At 49.8% G+C, this 21,238-nt stretch overlaps 1 protein-coding gene across 6 annotated transcripts in view; it reads left to right on the plus strand.

The window, feature by feature from the left end:
- The first annotated feature begins 465 nt into the window (after nt 1-465).
- The window catches only part of LOC141096855 (actin-like protein 6B), a 75,287-nt gene continuing 54,514 nt past the window's right edge, over nt 466-21,238 (plus strand). Inside the window, exons 1-4 of one of the 6 annotated variants that reach the window (XM_073583685.1) lie at nt 475-593; nt 10,652-10,844; nt 11,021-11,097; nt 11,242-11,404. In XM_073583685.1, coding sequence (XP_073439786.1) covers nt 585-593; nt 10,652-10,844; nt 11,021-11,097; nt 11,242-11,404 — 442 coding nt within the window. In that variant the 5' untranslated portion in view covers nt 475-584. The other 5 variants (XM_073583691.1, XM_073583688.1, XM_073583686.1 and 2 more) reach the window with 5 other exon arrangements.

The raw sequence follows: 21,238 nt of genomic DNA on the forward strand, positions 1-21,238 counted from the left end.
GCACGTGTGTACTGTGAAGAAATCTGCTGCTCTGCTCATCCTGAGCACTCCTGGTGCATGACTAGAAGGAGATGTGAATGCATCAGACCGCAGTGTTGGTCCTATAAGGGGAATCTGAGAATCCATCGTTCTCACAGAGGCGGGCAGTGCTTGCATGCTGAGAGTTTTCTACTCAAGACCCCCAAGATGGAGAAGGCGGAGATGTAATGAGAATCCTGATCAAAGAGTGAAAGCCTAGAAAACGAATTAGAAAAGACTCATTGGCAGAACTCACTATTGTGCAGCCTCAGAGCTGAAATCTGACACTATACTTATTAGCGTACCTGATGCCGCACTATGGCAGAAGCGGTGTACAAATTGTGCACTGCCCCTTTAAGAGCACCCCCCCTGAATTCTTTAAAGTCAGCCGACACAATAGTTTCTTAAAGGGTTCATGAGTGGCATTCCAGTAAGCCAATGAGGAGGCAGAACTGTGTCAGCCGCCTCTCATTGGATCCTCCCCAGAGCTGGCAGCAGCAGGCGATGATCAGAGCTGCCCAGACATCGTGTCCTGAGGTGTCCAGACAGGATGAGTGGAGGAGTGTATGGGGGAGGTAAAGCTGCACTGCAACCCGCTGCCTGCCCACTGCATGCTGGGAGGAGGACCGGCTGTGCAGCCTGAGCTGTGCCCCCACCTGCAAGAGCTGCCATCTCCGTGCCACAACCTGCTCCACCTGTGTAATGCATCCTGCTCCACCTGTGTAATGCATCCTGCTCCACCTGTGCAATGCATCCTGCTCCACCTGTGCAATGCATCCTGCTCCACCTGTGCAATGCATCCTGCTCCACCTGTGTAATGCACCCTGCTCCACCTGTGCAATGCATCCTGCTCCACCTGTGTAATGCATCCTGCTCCACCTGTGTAATGCATCCTGCTCCACCTGTGCAATGCATCCTGCTCCACCTGTGTAATGCATCCTGCTCCACCTGTGTAATGCATCCTGCTCCACCTGTGCAATGCATCCTGCTCCACCTGTGTAATGCACCCGGCTCCACCTGTGTAATGCATCCTGCTCCACCTGTGTAATGCATCCTGCTCCACCTGTGTAATGCATCCTGCTCCACCTGTGCAATGCATCCTGCTCCACCTGTGTAATGCATCCTGCTCCACCTGTGCAATGCATCCTGCTCCACCTGTGTAATGCACCCTGCTCCACCTGTGCAATGCATCCTGCTCCACCTGTGTAATGCATCCTGCTCCACCTGTGTAATGCATCCTGCTCCACCTGTGCAATGCATCCTGCTCCACCTGTGTAATGCATCCTGCTCCACCTGTGTAATGCATCCTGCTCCACCTGTGCAATGCATCCTGCTCCACCTGTGTAATGCACCCGGCTCCACCTGTGTAATGCATCCTGCTCCACCTGTGTAATGCATCCTGCTCCACCTGTGTAATGCATCCTGCTCCACCTGTGCAATGCACCCTGCTCCACCTGTGTAATGCATCCTGCTCCACCTGTGTAATGCATCCTGCTCCACCTGTGTAATGCATCCTGCTCCACCTGTGTAATGCATCCTGCTCCACCTGTGTAATGCATCCTGCTCCACCTGTGCAATGCATCCTGCTCCACCTGTGTAATGCACCCTGCTCCACCTGTGTAATGCATCCTGCTCCACCTGTGTAATGCATCCTGCTCCACCTGTGCAATGCATCCTGCTCCACCTGTGCAATGCATCCTGCTCCACCTGTGTAATGCATCCTGCTCCACCTGTGTAATGCATCCTGCTCCACCTGTGCAATGCATCCTGCTCCACCTGTGTAATGCATCCTGCTCCACCTGTGTAATGCATCCTGCTCCACCTGTGTAATGCATCCTGCTCCACCTGTGCAATGCATCCTGCTCCACCTGTGTAATGCACCCTGCTCCACCTGTGTAATGCATCCTGCTCCACCTGTGCAATGCATCCTGCTCCACCTGTGCAATGCATCCTGCTCCACCTGTGTAATGCATCCTGCTCCACCTGTGTAATGCATCCTGCTCCACCTGTGTAATGCATCCTGCTCCACCTGTGCAATGCATCCTGCTCCACCTGTGTAATGCATCCTGCTCCACCTGTGTAATGCATCCTGCTCCACCTGTGCAATGCATCCTGCTCCACCTGTGTAATGCATCCTGCTCCACCTGTGTATGGCATCCTGCTCCACCTGTGTAATGCATCCTGCTCCACCTGTGTAATGCATCCTGCTCCACCTGTGCAATGCATCCTGCTCCACCTGTGTAATGCATCCTGCTCCACCTGTGTAATGCATCCTGCTCCACCTGTGCAATGCATCCTGCTCCACCTGTGTAATGCATCCTGCTCCACCTGTGCAATGCACCCTGCTCCACCTGTGTAATGCATCCTGCTCCACCTGTGCAATGCATCCTGCTCCACCTGTGTAATGCATCCTGCTCCACCTGTGTAATGCATCCTGCTCCACCTGTGTAATGCATCCTGCTCCACCTGTGTAATGCATCCTGCTCCACCTGTGTAATGCACCCTGCTCCACCTGTGTAATGCATCCTGCTCCACCTGTGTAATGCATCCTGCTCCACCTGTGTAATGCATCCTGCTCCACCTGTGTAATGCATCCTGCTCCACCTGTGCAATGCATCCTGCTCCACCTGTGTAATGCATCCTGCTCCACCTGTGCAATGCATCCTGCTCCACCTGTGTATGGCATCCTGCTCCACCTGTGTAATGCATCCTGCTCCACCTGTGCAATGCACCCTGCTCCACCTGTGTAATGCATCCTGCTCCACCTGTGTAATGCATCCTGCTCCACCTGTGTATTGCACCCTGCTCCACCTGTGCAATGCATCCTGCTCCACCTGTGCAATGCATCCTGCTCCACCTGTGCAATGCATCCTGCTCCACCTGTGCAATGCACCCTGCTCCACCTGTGCAATGCACCCTGCTCCACCTGTGCAATGCACCCTGCTCCACCTGTGCAATGCATCCTGCTCCACCTGTGCAATGCATCCTGCTCCACCTGTGTAACGCACCCAGCTCCACTTGTGTAATGCACCCTGCTCCACCTGTGTATTGCACCCGGCTCCACTTGTGTAATGCACCCTGCTCCACCTGTGTAATGCATCCTGCTCCACTTGTGTAATGCACCCTGCTCCACCTGTGCAATGCATCCTGCTCCACCTGTGCAATGCATCCTGCTCCACCTGTGTAATGCATCCTGCTCCACCTGTGTAATGCACCCGGCTCCACTTGTGTAATGCACCCGGCTCCACTTGTGTAATGCACCCTGCTCCACCTGTGTAATGCATCCTGCTCCACCTGTGTAATGCACCCGGCTCCACCTGTGTATTGCATCCTGCTCCACCTGTGTATTGCATCCTGCTCCACCTGTGCAATGCATCCTGCTCCACCTGTGCAATGCATCCTGCTCCACCTGTGCAATGCATCCTGCTCCACCTGTGCAATGCATCCTGCTCCACCTGTGCAATGCATCCTGCTCCACCTGTGCAATGCACCCTGCTCCACCTGTGTAATGCATCCTGCTCCACCTGTGCAATGCACCCTGCTCCACCTGTGCAATGCATCCTGCTCCACCTGTGCAATGCATCCTGCTCCACCTGTGCAATGCATCCTGCTCCACCTGTGTAACGCATCCTGCTCCACCTGTGTAACGCACCCAGCTCCACTTGTGTAACGCACCCTGCTCCACCTGTGTAATGCACCCGGCTCCACTTGTGTAATGCACCCTGCTCCACCTGTGTAATGCATCCTGCTCCACTTGTGTAATGCACCCTGCTCCACCTGTGCAATGCATCCTGCTCCACCTGTGTAATGCATCCTGCTCCACCTGTGTAATGCACCCGGCTCCACTTGTGTAATGCACCCTGCTCCACCTGTGTATTGCACCCTGCTCCACCTGTGTAATGCATCCTGCTCCACCTGTGTATTGCATCCTGCTCCACCTGTGTATTGCACCCTGCTCCACCTGTGCAATGCATCCTGCTCCACCTGTGCAATGCATCCTGCTCCACCTGTGCAATGCATCCTGCTCCACCTGTGCAATGCACCCGGCTCCACCTGTGTATTGCACCCTGCTCCACCTGTGCAATGCATCCTGCTCCACCTGTGCAATGCATCCTGCTCCACTTGTGTAATGCATCCTGCTCCACCTGTGTAATGCACCCTGCTCCACCTGTGTAATGCACCCTGCTCCACCTGTGTAATGCACCCGGCTCCACCTGTGTATTGCACCCTGCTCCACCTGTGCAATGCATCCTGCTCCACCTGTGCAATGCATCCTGCTCCACCTGTGCAATGCATCCTGCTCCACCTGTGTAATGCACCCGGCTCCACCTGTGTATTGCACCCTGCTCCACCTGTGCAATGCATCCTGCTCCACCTGTGCAATGCATCCTGCTCCACCTGTGCAATGCATCCTGCTCCACCTGTGCAATGCATCCTGCTCCACCTGTGTAATGCATCCTGCTCCACCTGTGTAATGCACCCTGCTCCACCTGTGTAATGCACCCGGCTCCACCTGTGTATTGCACCCTGCTCCACCTGTGCAATGCATCCTGCTCCACCTGTGCAATGCATCCTGCTCCACCTGTGTAACGCACCCTGCTCCACCTGTGTAACGCATCCTGCTCCACTTGTGTAATGCATCCTGCTCCACCTGTGCAATGCATCCTGCTCCACCTGTGTAACGCACCCTGCTCCACCTGTGTAACGCATCCTGCTCCACCTGTGTAATGCATCCTGCTCCACCTGTGTAATGCATCCTGCTCCACCTGTGTAATGCATCCTGCTCCACCTGTGTAACGCATCCTGCTCCACCTGTGTAACGCATCCTGCTCCACCTGTGTAACGCACCCTGCTCCACCCTGTCATGAACTGGGGTGTGAGGTTGCTCCCAGTTGTCATAGATTTATTATACCCAACCAATTGTCACAAATTTACTATTTATTAGTGGTCGTGGGTCCTATAACCATCCACAACTTTGGTTTCCACCTTCAGTTCTGGTTTTGGAATTTACAACTCTCTAGTGTCCTCCTTACCCTCAGGTTAGTCAGGGAACTACACCTAGGACAAGTAGCCACCAGAAAAGCTGCCTTGCCATGTACTGGCTATTGGGCACTCTGCAGTGAGGGCGGTATATAAGTCACCAGCAGGTATTACACACATAAAACCTCCGTTCCATCACTGCCAGAGTTTCCCTAATACCCAGAACACTGTGCTGCCACCAGCTCCTTGTTCTACATAAAAATCAATATTGGGTCAGGAGCCCACCCACAGGTAGCATAATTACCACGGAGGACGTGGCGGTACGTTATAGAGCAAGGAGAAACAAAACTAGAAATAACACTTGCGAGGATCGGCTGTAGGCCTGGTGTTGACGAAGGGGACAGGGCCTCCGGTGGGTCAACTGGCACGGGTACTGGGGTTGGTTGTTATCGTACCCCCTCTCCAGCTGGCGGTGACTGGCTTCTGCTCCTCCGGTTTACGGTTGGCCTCATAGGTGTCAGCGATCTGTGCTGCTTTGTCTGCGTCTTTTGGATCCCGGTCCATCACGAACTGTCGCACCTCAGCCGGACAATATTTGCTCCTGGTAAACGACCCCTGTCTTCCTAGACTATGATTCCTTCTTATTCCTTCAGGCTACATTGCGGTTCCTGTGTATCAACTCCTCAGCTATCCCTGACTACACTACCTGTCCTGTAATAAGATGTGTAGTAGAGGGGTTACAAGGACACTGAAATTCAGGAAGGCAAATTTCCAACGGACGAGAGATGATCTTGGTGCAATAACTGGGACGATATCCTGAGACATAAAAATACACAAAGAAAATGGGAGACGTTTATTATCCTCCTGAATAGGAGCTGTGCACAATATATACCGTATGGGAATAAACCTGCGAGAAACAGGAGGAAACCACTATGGTTAAATAGAGCTGTAAGGGGCGCAATAAGGGACAAAAAGAAAGCAGTAACTACAGAAGATTACATACATTCTGTAAAAAGCAAATCAAGACAGCAAAGATTGAGACAGAGACTCATTGCCAGAGAACGGAAAAAGAATCACAAAATATTCTATACTATATAAATAGTAAGAAACTAAAAAATGATAGTGTTGGTCCCCTTAGTAATAGTCTGGGTGAAATGGTGGATGAGGAAAAAGCCAATATGCTAAATGACTTTTTTTTCAACAGTATTTACACAAGAAAATCCCATGACAGATAACATGATCAGGGATAAAAATTCTCCATTAAATGTCACCTGCTTAACCCAGCAGGAAGTACGGCGGCGTCTAAAGATCACTAAAATTGACAAATCCCCAGGCCCGGATGGGATACACTCCCGAGTACTGCAGGAATTAAGCACAGTCATAGATAGACCATTATTTTTAATCTTTAAAGATTCCATAATAACAGGGTCTGTACCACAGGACTGGCGCATAACAAATGTGGGGCCAATATTCAAAAAGGGGACAAAAACTGAACTTGGAAATTATAGGCCAGTAAGTTTAACCTCAACTGTGGGTAAAATCCTGGAGGGTTTTCTAAGAGATACTATACTGGAGTATCTGGAGAAGAATAACCTCATGACCCAATATCAACATGGGTTTACAAGGGACCGTTCCTGTCAGGCTAATCTGATAAGCTTTTATGAAGAGGTAAGTTCCGGACTGGACCAAGGGAATGCAGTGGACGTGGTGTACATGGACTTTTAAGAAGCTTTAGATAGGGTGCCAACACAAAAGGTTGATACATAAAATGAGAACAATGGGGACAGGGGAAAATATGTGTAAGTGGGTTAAGAGCTGGCTCAGGGACAGGAAACAAAGGGTGGTTATTAATGGAGCACACTCGGACTGGGTCACAGTTAGCAGTGGGGTACCACAGTGGTCAGTTTTGGGCCCGCTTCTTTTTAACATATTTATTAATGACCTTGTAGGGGGCATAGAGAGTAGAATTTCAATATTTGCAGATGACACTAAACTCTGCAGGGTAATTAATACAGAGGAGGACAATTTTATATTACAGGAGGATTTATGTAAACTAGAAGCTTGGGCTGATAAATGGCAAATGAGCTTTAATGGGAATAAATGTAAGGTCATGCACTTGGGTAGAACGAACAAGATGTATAATTATGTGCTTAATTAATAATAATTTTCATTTATATAGCGCCAACATATTCCGCAGCACTTTACAATTAAGCGGGGACAAGTACAGACAATAAATTCACTACGAGTTAAGACAATTTACACAGTGACATTAGGAGTGAGGTCCCTGCTCGCAAGCTTACAATCTACAAGGAAATGGGGGGACACAGTAGGTGAGAAATGCTTGTTAATTCAGGTCTGGCAATTATAATAAATAGGGATTTTCATATAAAGCTGCACGATCCGGTCATCAGCCCGTGTGTTTAAGTGCAATAGACAAGTATCAAGTGCAGTTATCATGTGCATGAAGGGTGTGGAGACAGATGAATAGTAGGGTGCAGATTCAGAATAATATTTGGAAGGAGGGAACAGGGAAAAGTTAGTTTGCTGAGTAGTTGATGTGGTAGGCTTGTTTGAAGAGATGGGTTTTCAAAGCGCGCTTGAATAGGTCAGGGCTAGGTATCAGTCTGATCGTCTGGGGAAGTGCATTCCAGAGAGCTGGAGCAGCACGAGAGAAGTCTTGGAGACAGAGGTGCGAGGTTTAGATTACGGGGGATGTTAGTCTTAGGTCATTTGTAGAACGGAGGGCACGTGTAGGGCGATAGACAGAGATGAGAGAGGAGATATAAGGCGGTGCAGAACTGTGGAGAGCTTTGTGGGTGAGAGAGATGAGTTTATACTGGACCCTGTAGCGAATAGGTAGCCAGTGTAATGACTGGCACAAGATGGAGGCATCGGTGAAGCGGCTGGACAGAAATATGACCCTTGCTGCCGCATTCAAGATGGATTGGAGAGGAGAAAGTTTGGTAAGAGGGAGACCGATCAGAAGAGAGTTGCAGTAGTCCAGACGAGAATGAATAAGAGCAACAGTAAGAGTCTTAGCAGCTTCAAAGGTGAGAAAAGGTCGGATTCTGGAGATGTTTTTAAGATGCAGGTGACAAGAGCGACTGAGTGATCGCATGTAGGGAGTAAAGGAAAGTTGGGTGTCGAATATGACCCCAAGACAGCGGGCATGCTGCTTGGGAGTTATGGTTGAACCCTCCAGGGTTATTTCAATGTTAGGTAGAGTGAGGTTAGTAGAGGGGAGAAACACAAGAAGTTCAGTTTTGGAGAGATTTAGTTTCAGATAGAGGGAGGACATGATGCTAGAGACAGCAGACAGACAATCCTTGGTATTTTGAATTAGGGTAGGGGTGATGTCAGGGGAAGAAGTGTATAATTGGGTGTCATCAGCATAGAGATGATACTGGAACCCAAATCTGCTGATTGTTTGTCCAATAGGGGCAGAGTATAGAGAGAAGAGGAGAGGGCCTAGGACTGAGCCCTGCGGGACCCCGATAGTAAGGGGACGAGGAGAGGAAGAGGAGCCGGAAAAAGATACAGTGAAGGAGCGGTCAGAGAGGTAGGAGGAGAACCAGGAGAGGGCTGTGTCCTTGAGGCCTATAGAGCGGAGCATAGTGAGGAGGAGCTGGTGATCCACAGTGTCGAATGCTGCAGAGAGATCCAGGAGAATCAGCATGGAGTAATGACCTTTCGATTTAGCTGTTATTAGATCATTAGAGACTTTAGTGAGGGCAGTTTCAGTGGAGTGTAAATAGCAAAAACCAGATTGTAAGGGGTCGAGAAGAGAGTTATCCGAGAGATAGCGGATCAGACGGGAGTGGACCAGGCGTTCCAGGAGTTTAGAGATGAAGGAAAGGTTAGAGACAGGTCTGTAGTTAGCAGTGCAGTTCTGGTCCAGGGATGGCTTTTTAAGTAAAGGGGTTATGATGGCATGTTTAAATGAGGAGGGAAATATACCTGAAGAAAGAGAGAGGTTAATATTGTAGTCAGGTGAGTGGTGACCACTGGTGAGAGAGACTGCAGGAGATGTGAAGGAATTGGGTCACAGGTTGTAGGCCGAGCAGAAGCGAGGAGCTTGGAAACTTCTTCTTCTGAAACAGGCTCAAAGATATCTAGTGAGCCTGAGGTGCGGCAGGGAAACACTGGGCAAAACCGTCACTGAAAAAGACCTGGGTGTATGGGTGGACGACAAACTTACATTTAGCTGCCAGTGTCAGGCAGCTGCTGCAAAGGCAAATAAAATAATGGGATGCATTAAAAGAGGCATAGATGCTCATGAGGAGAACATAATGTTACCTCTATATAAGTCACTAGTGCGACCACACTTAGAATACCGTGTACAGTTCTGGTCTCCGGACCATAGCTGAACTGGAGCGGGGGCAGAGAAGAGCGACCAAGGTTATTAGGGAACTAGGGGGTCTGCAATACCAAGACAGGTTATTACACTTGGGGTTATTGTTAGGGGTGATCTTATTACAATGTATAAATATATGCGGGGACAATACAAAGACCTTTCTAATGATCTTTTTACTCTTAGACCTGTGACGGGGACAAGGGGGCATCCTCTACGTCTGGAGGAAAGAAGGTGTAAGCATACTCACAGATGCGGATTCTTTACTGTAAGAGCAGTGAGACTATGGAACTCTCTGCCATATGATGTTGTAATGAGTGATTCTCTACTAACATGTAAGAAGGGCCTGGATGCCTTCCTTGGAAAGTATAATATTGCAGGGTATATACACTAGTGTCCTTAGTGTTGCGTTGATCCCGGGAGCTAGTCTGATTGCCGTATGTGGAGTCGGGAAGGAATTCCCCAATGTGAAGCTTACTGTTTGCCACGTGGGTTTTTTTTGCCTTCCTCTGGATCAACATAATAGGGCAAGTTAGGACAGGATATGGGGTGAACTAGATGGACTTAAAGTCTCCCTTCAACCCTAATAACTATGTTACCTGCCCAGTGCTGCCCCTAGTGGTTGCAATATCACTACTCCAGCCTGGTCAGATGGTAACACTGGCCCATATTGCTGGTGGCCGTTACCTCTCTGGCCTGTACTGCTGGCGCCCATAATGCCATCGGCCTGTTCCACACCGTCCCTGTTTTTATGTAGCCTTTTCTCATCCCTACTCCGGATCTCGCCATCTGCTTCCTTGCTCTCCTCCTCTCGTCAGAGACACCCACATCACGCAGGTCTGCCTCTACTGCCCTATCTGATAGAAAACTCTGTCCCTTCACTTCAGAACTTCCCACTCTGGGCTAGTCCCAACTATTAACCCTAATTGTGCTGGTTAACATAATCTATCACTAATAACGTACATTACTAACCAAATTACACTACAACAATCCACATGTCTTTCAGGGGGAACGTGCACACAATATTTTTATTTATTTATTTTACTAATTTATATAAATGATAGCGCCATTAATTCCACAGCTCTACAGACATCACTGTCCCCAATGGGGCTCACAATCTACATTCCCTATCAGTATGTCTTTGGAATGTGAGAGGAGACCGGAGCACCCAGAGGAAACTCGCGCAAACACGGGGAGAACATACAAACTCCTTGCAGATGTTGACTTTGGCGGGATTTGAACCCAGCGCTGCAAGGCTGAGTGCTAACCACTGAGCCACCATGGCTATCCATCTCCTTACAGATTCACGGCCTCCCGTTCAGCCATCGGGGACCACTGACCTGGACCGTAGTCCTGGGAATCGCTCCACTTCTCTCTAGTCCTGGATACAATGGACAGTCCCAGATCTGGGTCTATGTCCTGCCGTCTTGGCATCTGCTGGGTGCCCCTGACAGCCACTGGCCCTCTGACATGTCCTCTCGCCAGCAGAAAAGACGTGAGTGTGGTCGGAATTTGCCACTTCCCATGACTTCTGCTAGGTGGGCAGGTGTGCATATCTGGCTTTAGCAACAGCTGCCTGGCGCTGTGTCTCGTACATGATGGCCGCCGCCGTCTGTCTGGTCAGTGTGTTATAACCCTATATCAGACACTCTGCCTCCTTCTCTCTTGCAGATGAGGTCGGGGCGCTTGTGTTTGACATAGGATCTTACTCGGTTCGGGCCGGTTATGCTGGTGAAGACTGCCCCAAGGTATCAGTGTCCTCGGAGAGCTCTGGAGGTCCTTGTTGGGCATTTCACTAGTGGGTCCCACCTTGTGCATGTCTCCACTGGTGGTCCCTCAGTGCACCTCCCGTGTGGCCTCCTTATGACCCAACTCTCTTCTCTCCCACTCAGGCTGACTTCCCGACCACGCTGGGCGTTTTCTCTCCGGACGAGTCTCTGTCTTCGGAGCTGGAGAAGGATCGGAAGCTGAGTCGGGTGTATTACATCGATACAACATGTCTGCATGTCCCGCGACTGCTCACCGAGGTCACGTCACCACTGAAGAATGGCATGAGTGAGACGCATGCGCCAAAACTCAACCAAGCCATGTGTTGTCTGCAGCTCTGCACTCACCGTGTGCCATCCTGTGCTTCCCGCTGCACCCAGCCGTGCTGCAATCATTACCCATAATCCTTCATTACCAGGGGTGAGGGCATCAGCAGGGTGCGAGAGGCAAAATACCATCATTATATACCGGCACCTCGCTGGGTGACATCACCGACGCCCAGGCATTTCCATCATTTCTGAGAATTTAACTAATGACAAAAAAAAATCAATATTCTAAACTCAAAATACAAAAATCACAAAAGAGGAAACTCGCAGTCAGGGTAAGTGGCCATAAACCGCTTTGGACTTGAGCACCTTGGGCCCACCAGAGAAAATCATTCTTGGGGCCCACTATGTAGCTACATAGAGATAAATACAAGACCGCCAACTGTGCGGTAAAACGCGCTAATATCAGGGTATAATATAAGGTAGTACACGTCTTAATTATGTAGCAGGAGTTGGTGTAGCCTCCCTCATGTAGTATAATGTAGCCACCACATATAGAATAATGCAGCCACCTCAAAGAATATAATGTAGCCCGCCATAAAATATAATGCAACCCTCATATAGTATAATTCATCCCCTTCAAATAATATAATGTAGCTGCCCCTCATGGGGTATAACGCTGCCTCCTTATAGGGTATAATGCTGCCCCCTCATTGGGTGTAAAGCACCCCCCCCATAGAGTATAATGCAGCCCCCTCATAGACTATAATGCTGCCCCCTCACAGGGTATAATGCTGCCCCCTCACAGGGTATAATGCTGCCCCCTCATAGGGTATAATGCTGCCCCTCACAGGGTATAATGCTGCCTTCTCATAGGGTATAATGCACCCCCTCATAGGGTATAATGCTGCCCCCTCACAGGTTATAATGCACCCCCCTCAAGCCCCCTCATAGGGTATAATCCTGCCCCCTCATAGGGTATAATACCCCCCCCATAGGGTATAATGCTGCTCCCTCATAGGGTATAGTGCTGCCCCTCATAGAGTATAATGCTGCCCCCCTCATAGGGTATAATGCTGCCCCCCTCATAGGGTATAATGCTACCCCTTCATAGGGTATAATGCCCCCTCATAGGGTATAATGCACCCCCTCATAGGGTATAATCCTGCCCCCTCATAGGGTATAATACCCCCCTTATAGGGTATAATGCTGCCCCCTCATAGAGTATAATGCTGCCCCCCTCATAGGGTATAATGCTGCCCCCCTAATAGGCTATAATACACCCCCCCTCATAGGGTATAATACTGCCCCTCATAGGGTATAATGCTGCCCCCTCATAGGGTATAATGCTGCCCCCCTCATAGGGTATAATGCTGCCCCCGTCATAGGGTCTAATGCTGCCCCTCATAGGGTATAATACTGCCCCTCATAGGGTATAATGCAGCCCCCCTCATAGGGTATAATACTGCCCCCCTCATAGGGTAAAATGCTGCCCCCTCATAGGGTATAATGCAGCCCCCCTCATAGGGTATAATGCTGCCCCTCATAGGGTATAACTCGGCCCCCTCATAGGGTATAATGCTGCCCCCTCATAGGGTATAATACTGCCCCCTGTTACGGTATAATGCTGCCCCCTCATAGGGTATAATGCTGCCCCTCATAGGGTATAACTCGGCCCCCGTCATAGGGTATAATGCTGCCCCCTAATAGAGTATAATGCTGCCCCCTCATAGGGTATAATGCTGCCCCTCATAGGGTATAATGCAGCCCCCTCATAGGGTATAATGCTGCCCCTCATAGGGTATAATACTGCCCCTCTCATAGGGTATAATGCTGCCCCCTCATAGGGTATAATGCTGCCCCTCATAGGGTATAACTCGGCCCCCTCATCGGGTATAATGCTGCCCCCTAATAGAGTATAATGCTGCCCCCTCATAGGGTATAATGCTGCCCCTCATAGGGTATAATGCAGCCCCCCTCATAGGGTATAATGCTGCCCCTCATAGGGTATAATACTGCCCCTCTCATAGGGTATAATGCTGCCCCCTCATAGGGTATAATGCTGCCCCTCATAGGGTATAACTCGGCCCCCTCATCGGGTATAATGCTGCCCCCTAATAGAGTATAATGCTGCCCCCTCATAGGGTATAATGCTGCCCCTCATAGGGTATAATGCACCCCCTCATAGGGTATAATGCAGCCCCCCTCATAGGGTATAATGCAGCCCCCCTCATAGGGTATAATGCAGCCCCCCTCATAGGGTATAATGCTGCCCCTCTCATAGGGTATAATGCTGCCCCTCTCATAGGGTATAATGCTGCCCCCTCATAGGGTATAATGCTGCCCCTCATAGGGTATAACTCGGCCCCCTCATCGGGTATAATGCTGCCCCCTAATAGAGTATAATGCTGCCCCCTCATAGGGTATAATGCTGCCTCCTTATAGGGTATAATCCTGCCCCCTCATAGGGTATAATGCTGCCCCCCTCATAGGGTATAATGCTGCCCCCTAATAGAGTTTAATGCTGCCCCCTCATAGGGTATAATGCTGCCCCCTCATAGGTTATAATGCACCATCTCACAGGGTATAATGCTGCCCCCTCATAGGGTATAATGCTTCCCCCCCCTCATAGGGTATAATGCACTCCCCTCATAGGGTATAATGCTGCCCCTCTCATAGGGTATAATGCTGCCCCCCTCATAGGGTATAATGCTGCCCCCCTCATAGGGTATAATGCTGTCCCCTCATAGGCTTTAATACACCACCCCTCATAGGGTATAATACTGCCCCTCATAGGGTATAATGCTGCCCCCTCATAGTGTATAATGCTGCTCCTCATAGGGTATAATGCTGCCCCCTCATAGGGTATAATGCTGCCTCCTCATAGGGTATAATGCAGCCCCCCTCATAGGGTATAATGCTGCCCTCCTCATAAGGTATAATGCTGCCCCCTCATAGGGTATAATGCAGCCCCCCTCATAGGGTATAATGCTGCCCCTCATAGGGTATAACTCGGCCCCCTCATAGGGTATAATGCTGCCCCCCTCATAGGGTATAATGCTGCCCCTCATAGGGTGTAACTCGGCTCCCTCATAGGGTATAATGCTGCCCCCTAATAGAGTATAATGCTGCCCCCTCATAGGGTATAATTCTGCCCCCTCATAGGGTATAATGCTGCCCCCCTCATAGGGTATAATGCTGCCCCCTCATAGGGCATAATCCTGCACCCTTCATAGGGTATAATGCACCCCCCTAATAGAGTTTAATGCTGCCCCCTCATAGGGTATAATGCTGCCCCCTCATAGGTTATAATGCACCATCTCACAGGGTATAATGCTGCCCCCTCATAGGGTATAATGCTTCCCCCCCTCATAGGGTATAATGCACCCCCCTCATAGGGTATAATGCTGCCCCTCTCATAGGGTATAATGCTGTCCCCTCATAGGGTATAATGCTGTCCCCTCATAGGCTTTAATACACCCCCCTCATAGGGTATAATGCTGCCCCCTCATAGGGTATAATGCTGCTCCTCATAGGGTATAATGCTGCCCCCCTCATAGGGTATAATGCTGTCCCCTCATAGGGTATAATGCTGTCCCCTCATAGGCTTTAATACACCCCCCTCATAGGGTATAATGCACCCCCTCATAGGGTATAATGCTGTCCCCTCTCATAGGGTATAATGCTGTCCCCTCATAGGGTATAATGCTGTCCCCTCATAGGCTTTAATACACCCCCCTCATAGGGTATAATGCTGCCCCCTCATAGGGTATAATGCTGCCCCCTCTTAGGGTATAATGCATCACCCCTCATAGGGTATAATGCTGCCCTCCTCGTAAGGTATAATGCTGCCCCCTCATAGGGTATAATACTGCCCCTCATAGGGTATACTACTTCCCCTCATAGGGTATAATGCTGCCCTCCTCATAGGGTATAATGCTGCCCCCCTCATAGGGTATAATGCTGCCCCCCTCATAGGGTATAATGCTGCCCTCCTCATAGGGTATAATACTGCCCCTCATAGGGTATAATACTGCCCCTCATAGGGTATAATGCAGCCCCCCTCATAGGGTATAATGCTGCCCTCCTCATAAGGTATAATGCTGCCCCCTCATAGGGTATAATGCTGCCCCCTCATAGGGTATAATGCTGACTTCTCATAGGGTATAATGCTGCCCTTCTCATAGGGTATAATACTGCCCCTCATAGGGTATAATGCTGCCCTCCTCATAGGGTATAATGCTGCCCCCCTCATAGGGTATAATGCTGCCCTTCTCATAGGGTATAATACTGCCCCTCATAGGGTATAATACTGCCCCTCATAGGGTATAATGCTGCCCTCCTCATAAGGTATAATGCAGCCCCCCTCATAGGGTATAATGCAGCCCCCTCATAGGGTATAATCCTGCCCCCTCATAGGGTATTATCCTGCCCCCTCATAGGGTATAATCCTGCCCCCTCATAGGGTATAATACTGCCCCCTGATAAAATATAATGCACCCCCTCATAGGGTATAATGCTACCCCCCTCATAGGGTATAATGCCCTTCTCATAGGGTATAATACTGCCCCTCATAGGGTATAATACTGCCCCTCATAGGGTATAATACTGCCCCCCTCAGGGTATAATGCTGCCCCCTCATAGGGTATAATGCTGCCCTCCTCATAAGGTATAATGCAGCCCCCCTCATAGGGTATAATCCTGCCCCCTCATAGGGTATTATCCTGCCCCCTCATAGGGTATAATCCTGCCCCCTCATAGGGTATAATACTGCCCCCTGATAAAATATAATGCACCCCCTCATAGGGTATAATGCTGCCCCCCTCATAGGGTATAATGCAGCCCCCTCATAGGATACAATGCTGCCCCCCTCATATGATGCCTATACTGTTGAATGCGGCACGCACTGGGGGCGACACTGCTGCCGACCCCCCCGACTTACTGCTCCATAGCGGCCGCATAGGCTTGGGGCCCCTGGAGGAGCGAGGACCCTGGCCTGCCGGCCCTGATAGCGGGCAGTGTTAGTCGCTGCCTGCAGCTAACACTGCCCACTATTACAGTAAAATGAATACTCAGATTCTCTCCACGCCCATGGGGGAGTGGGGAAGGGTGAATATTCATTTCTCTTTAGCAGTGGGGACAGGCTTTAGTCGCAGCAGCCGGCTTCTGCCTCCTGTCACCCGCTGCTGCTCAGCTGGCATCGGGGTCCCCCATAGCAGCTGCTTGGTGTGCCGTTATTAACGACATGCCACTGGCTGGGAGCCCCTGGAGCAGCGGTGGCCCCAGGCAGCTGCTGGCCCTGTGTGCCAGCAGGTGTCAGTGCCTGAGCCCACCGGAGAATCCTCCGGTTCTCCGGTGGGCCATTCCTACCCTGGCCATAAATGTGTCTCCCGCGGCCCTTGCCACTGACTAAGACATCACCTCCACAGGGCGCCCTCTAGAGGCTGCAGAGACCCTCCGTGCGCCCTCTAGTGGTGGCTGTAGATAGTTGAGACCCACCTTAAGTTCTCCCTCTAGTGGTAGCTGTAGATAGTAGAGAGACGTCATAAGTGCTCCCTCTAGTGGTGGCTGTAGATAGCATAGATCACTCCTCTGTGCTCCCTCCAGTGGAGGCTTTAGATGGTAGCGATCCTTCCTCAGTGCTCCCTCTAGTGCTGACTGTAGATAGCAGAAACCCGTCCTCAGTGCTCTCTCCAGTGGAGGCTTTAGATGGTAGCGATCCTTCCTCAGTGCTCCCTCTAGTGGTGACTGTAGATAGCAGAGACCATCCTCAGTGCTCCCTCTAGTGGAGGCTTTAGATGGTAGCGATCCTATGTCAGTGCTCCCTCTAGTGGTGGCTGTAGATAGCATAGATCACTCCTCTGTGCTCCCTCCAGTGGAGGCTTTAGATGGTAGCGATCCTTCTTCAGTGCTCCCTCTAGTGCTGACTGTAGATAGCAGAAACCCGTCCTCAGTGCTCCCTCTAGTGGAGGCTTTAGATGGTAGCGATCCTTCATCAGTGCTCCCTCTAGTGGTGACTGTAGATAGCAGAGACCGTCCTCAGTGCTCCCTCTAGTGGAGGCTGTAGACAGTAATGATCCTTCCTCAGTGCTCCATCTAGTGATGGCTTTAGCTGGTAGTGATGCTTCCTCAATGTTCCCTCTAGTGGTGACTTTTGGTAGCTGCAGGGTTCTGAGTACCTTTTTTTAGTCTAGATAAACATTGTGTTTGAATATCTGTGAACCCTTCAGGATTTTCCATCAGATTTTCAGAAGTTCTAAATGTAGAAAAAGAAGCAAATGAAAATATGAGTCAGAAATCTGAGACTTTGGACCATTTTCCCCATTAAAAAAATGACAATATCATGTGAACCCATGTCTGCTGTGTCCCTCGTGCAGCAATGACGGCATCTAAACCTCCCCAGCGCTCATAGCAATCCGGAAATGACAACCACAGGGGTCTCCTGCAGACCGTGAGTTGTCATGCCAACGCATCGGCGACCCACGGTCATGTGACACGGAGCCAATGGGCAGGATTAGGGCCGTGCTTTCAGTGTGCTCACATTAAATGCCGCTGTCAAAGATTGACAGCGGCATTTAACAGAGATTGACAGCGGCATTTAACAGGTTAACAGTCGCAGGTGGAACACGATTGCACCCGCAGCTGTTAGGGGCACATGTCAGCTGTTCAAAACAGCTAACATGTGCCGAGAAAGATGTGGGATCAGCGCCGGAGCCCACATCAAGGGGAGAGACACGACATGTGCCGTATATGTACGGCACAGTCATGAAAGGGATAATAACCAGTTAAGACTAAGCAAACAGCTATGAGCTGATATTAATACGATGGAAAACGGTATGGCTTCCCAGAATATTCTCTGCAGCCTTCAACTGTCAGCTTTCCCTCAGCTGGATAGGAAAATAAAGCTATACACAGACAGCAGGCTCTGTCTCCAACTCCCATCAGCATCACCAGATCGCAGGAGACCAGGCGACAACGCTGAGAGCTGCATTCAGCACCTGAGAACAGCGCTAATTGTAATGCTTTTCCCAGGCGCCGGTACGTGTCACACCGAGCACTTGTGGATGTCACCCGTGTGTCAACGCATTGTGACCATGCTGCGTGATAAAAAGGACGTCTGCGTTTTTTCAGACGGACACATGGAACGTGTGAAAAATCTGACCCTTAAAAAACGGACGTGAAGGGGCCTCAGGCTGTTTCTTTTTCTGGTATGTTTTTATTTTTATTTTTTCCTGTGTTCGCCAGTCGTTTTTCTGCAGGATTCTCATTCCCCTGAGATTCGGCTCATGGACACACGTCCCGACATTTTCCTTTACAACTTACTAGTATAAATTCATGGTTTCATCAGTGATGGCCGCCGTCCTGGCCCAGATACAACCGGCCCAGACCTTGATGCCACCACCACCGTGAGTCACAGATGGAGGAGGTTGTATCCTGTAATGCAGTTTTTCTTTTCCAGACATAACTCTTCTTTTATACCAGAAGTCTCCATTTTGATCTCGTCCACAGAACATTGGTCCAGGACCTTCTGTCTTGTACAGCGGCGGCTTTCACCTTGCAATCCTGCCATGCACACCATTGTTGTCTTGTGTCCTCCTCTTGGTGGACTCATGAACATTCGCATCAGACGAAGTCAGAGAATCCTTTAGTTGCTTAGAGGTGACCTTGGGTTCTTTTGTGACCTCGCGGGTTACTATTCATCTTCCTCTTGGAGTGATGTTTTTTGGTCGCCTGCTCCTGGGGAGGGTAATAATAGCCCCGAATTTCCTTCTTTTATACACAAACTGTCTGACTGTGGGTTGGTGGAATCCGAACTCTTCACAGATGGTTTTGTAGCCTTTTTTCCCTGATGATAATAACAATAATAATCTTTATTTTTATATAGCGCCAACTTATTCCCCACCGCTTTACGGTTTGCACACATTATCATCACTGTCCCGATGGGGTTCACAGTCTAAATTCCCTATCACTATGTCTTTGGAATGTGGGAGGAAACCGGAGTACCCGGAGGAAACCCACGCAAACACGGGGAGAACATCTTCTCTTCTATAGATTCTGCCCTGGGACTCTTCCATAGTATCATAGTTACACAGGTTATTAACATCGGGCCAATGGATCCTGTGCTTCAGGTCGCCCACTCTCACCCGCCTGTCGTCCCATTGATTGTTTTATATATAACAGGTGTCCCACTCTCACCCGACTGTCGTCCCATTGATCGCTTTATATATAACAGGTGGCCCACTCTCACCCGACTGTCGTCCCACTGATCGCTTTATATATAACAGGTCGCCAACTCTCACCCGACTGTCGTCCCATTGATCGCTTTATATATAACAGGTCGCACACTCTCACCCGACTGTCGTCCCATTGATCGCTTTATATATTACAGGTCGCACACTCTCACCCGACTGTCGTCCCATTGATCGTTTTATATATAACTGGTCGCCCACTCTCACCCAACTGTCGTTCCATTGATCTATTTATATATAACAGGTCGCCCACTCTCACCCGACTGTCGTCCCATTGATCGCTTTATATATAACTGGTCGCCCACTCTCACCCGACTGTCGTCCCATTGATCGCTTTATATATAACAGGTCGCCCACTCTCACCCGACTGTCGTCCCATTGATCGCTTTATATATAACAGGTCGCACACTCTCACCCGACTGTCGTCCCATTGATCGCTTTATATATAACAGGTCGCCCACTCTCACCCGACTGTCGTCCCATTGATCGCTTTGTATATAACAGGTCGCCCACTCTCACCCGACTGTCGTCCCATTGATCGCTTTATATATAACAGGTGTCCCACTCTCACCCGACTGTCGTCCCATTGATCGCTTTATATATAACAGGTCGCCCACTCTCACCTGACTGTTGTCCCATTGATCGCTTTATATATAACAGGTCACACACTCTCACCCGACTGTCGTCCCATTGATCGCTTTATATATAACAGGTGGCCCACTCTCACCCGACTGTTGTCCCATTGATCACTTTATACACTCACTGGCCACTTTATTAGGTACACCATGCTAGTAACGGGTTGGACCCCCTTTTGCCTTCAGAACTGCCTCAATTCTTCGTGGCAGAGATTCAACAAGGTGCTGGAAGCATTCCTCAGAGATTTTGGACCATATTGACATGATGGCATCACACAGTTGGCGCAGATTTGTCGGCTGCACATCCCTGATGCGAATCTCCCGTTCCACCACATCCCAAAGATGCTCTATTGGATTGAGATCTGGTGACTGAGGAGGCCATTTGAGTACAGTGAACTCATTGTCATGTTCAAGAAACCAATCTGAGATGATTCGAGCTTTATGACATGGCGCATTATCCTGCTGAAAGTAGCCATCAGATGTTGGGTACATTGTGGTCATAAAGGGATGGACATGGTCAGCAACAATACTCAGGTAGGCTGTGGCGTTGCAACGATGCTCAATTGGTACCAAGGGGCCCAAAGAGTGCCCAGAAAAAATTCCCCACACCATGACACCACCACCACCAGCCTGAACCGTTGATACAAGGCAGGATGGATCCATGCTTTCATGTTGTTTACGCCAAATTCTGACCCTACCATCCGAATGTCGCAGCAGAAATCGAGACTCATCAGACCAGGCAACGTTTTTCCAATCTTCTACTGTCCAATTTCGATGAGCTTGTGCAAATTGTAGCCTCAGTTTCCTGTTCTTAGCTGAGAGGAGTGGTACCCAGTGTGGTCTTCTGCTGCTGTAGCCCATCTGCCTCAAAGTTCGACGCACTGTGCGTTCAGAGATGCTCTTCTGCCTACCTTGGTTGTAACGGGTGGCAATTTGAGTCACTGTTGCCTTTCTATCAGCTCGAACCAGTCT

Source organism: Dendrobates tinctorius, unplaced genomic scaffold, assembly GCF_039654945.1.
Source record: "Dendrobates tinctorius isolate UK_male_01 unplaced genomic scaffold, ASM3965494v1 ptg000080l, whole genome shotgun sequence".
Taxonomy (NCBI): Eukaryota; Metazoa; Chordata; class Amphibia; order Anura; family Dendrobatidae; genus Dendrobates; species Dendrobates tinctorius.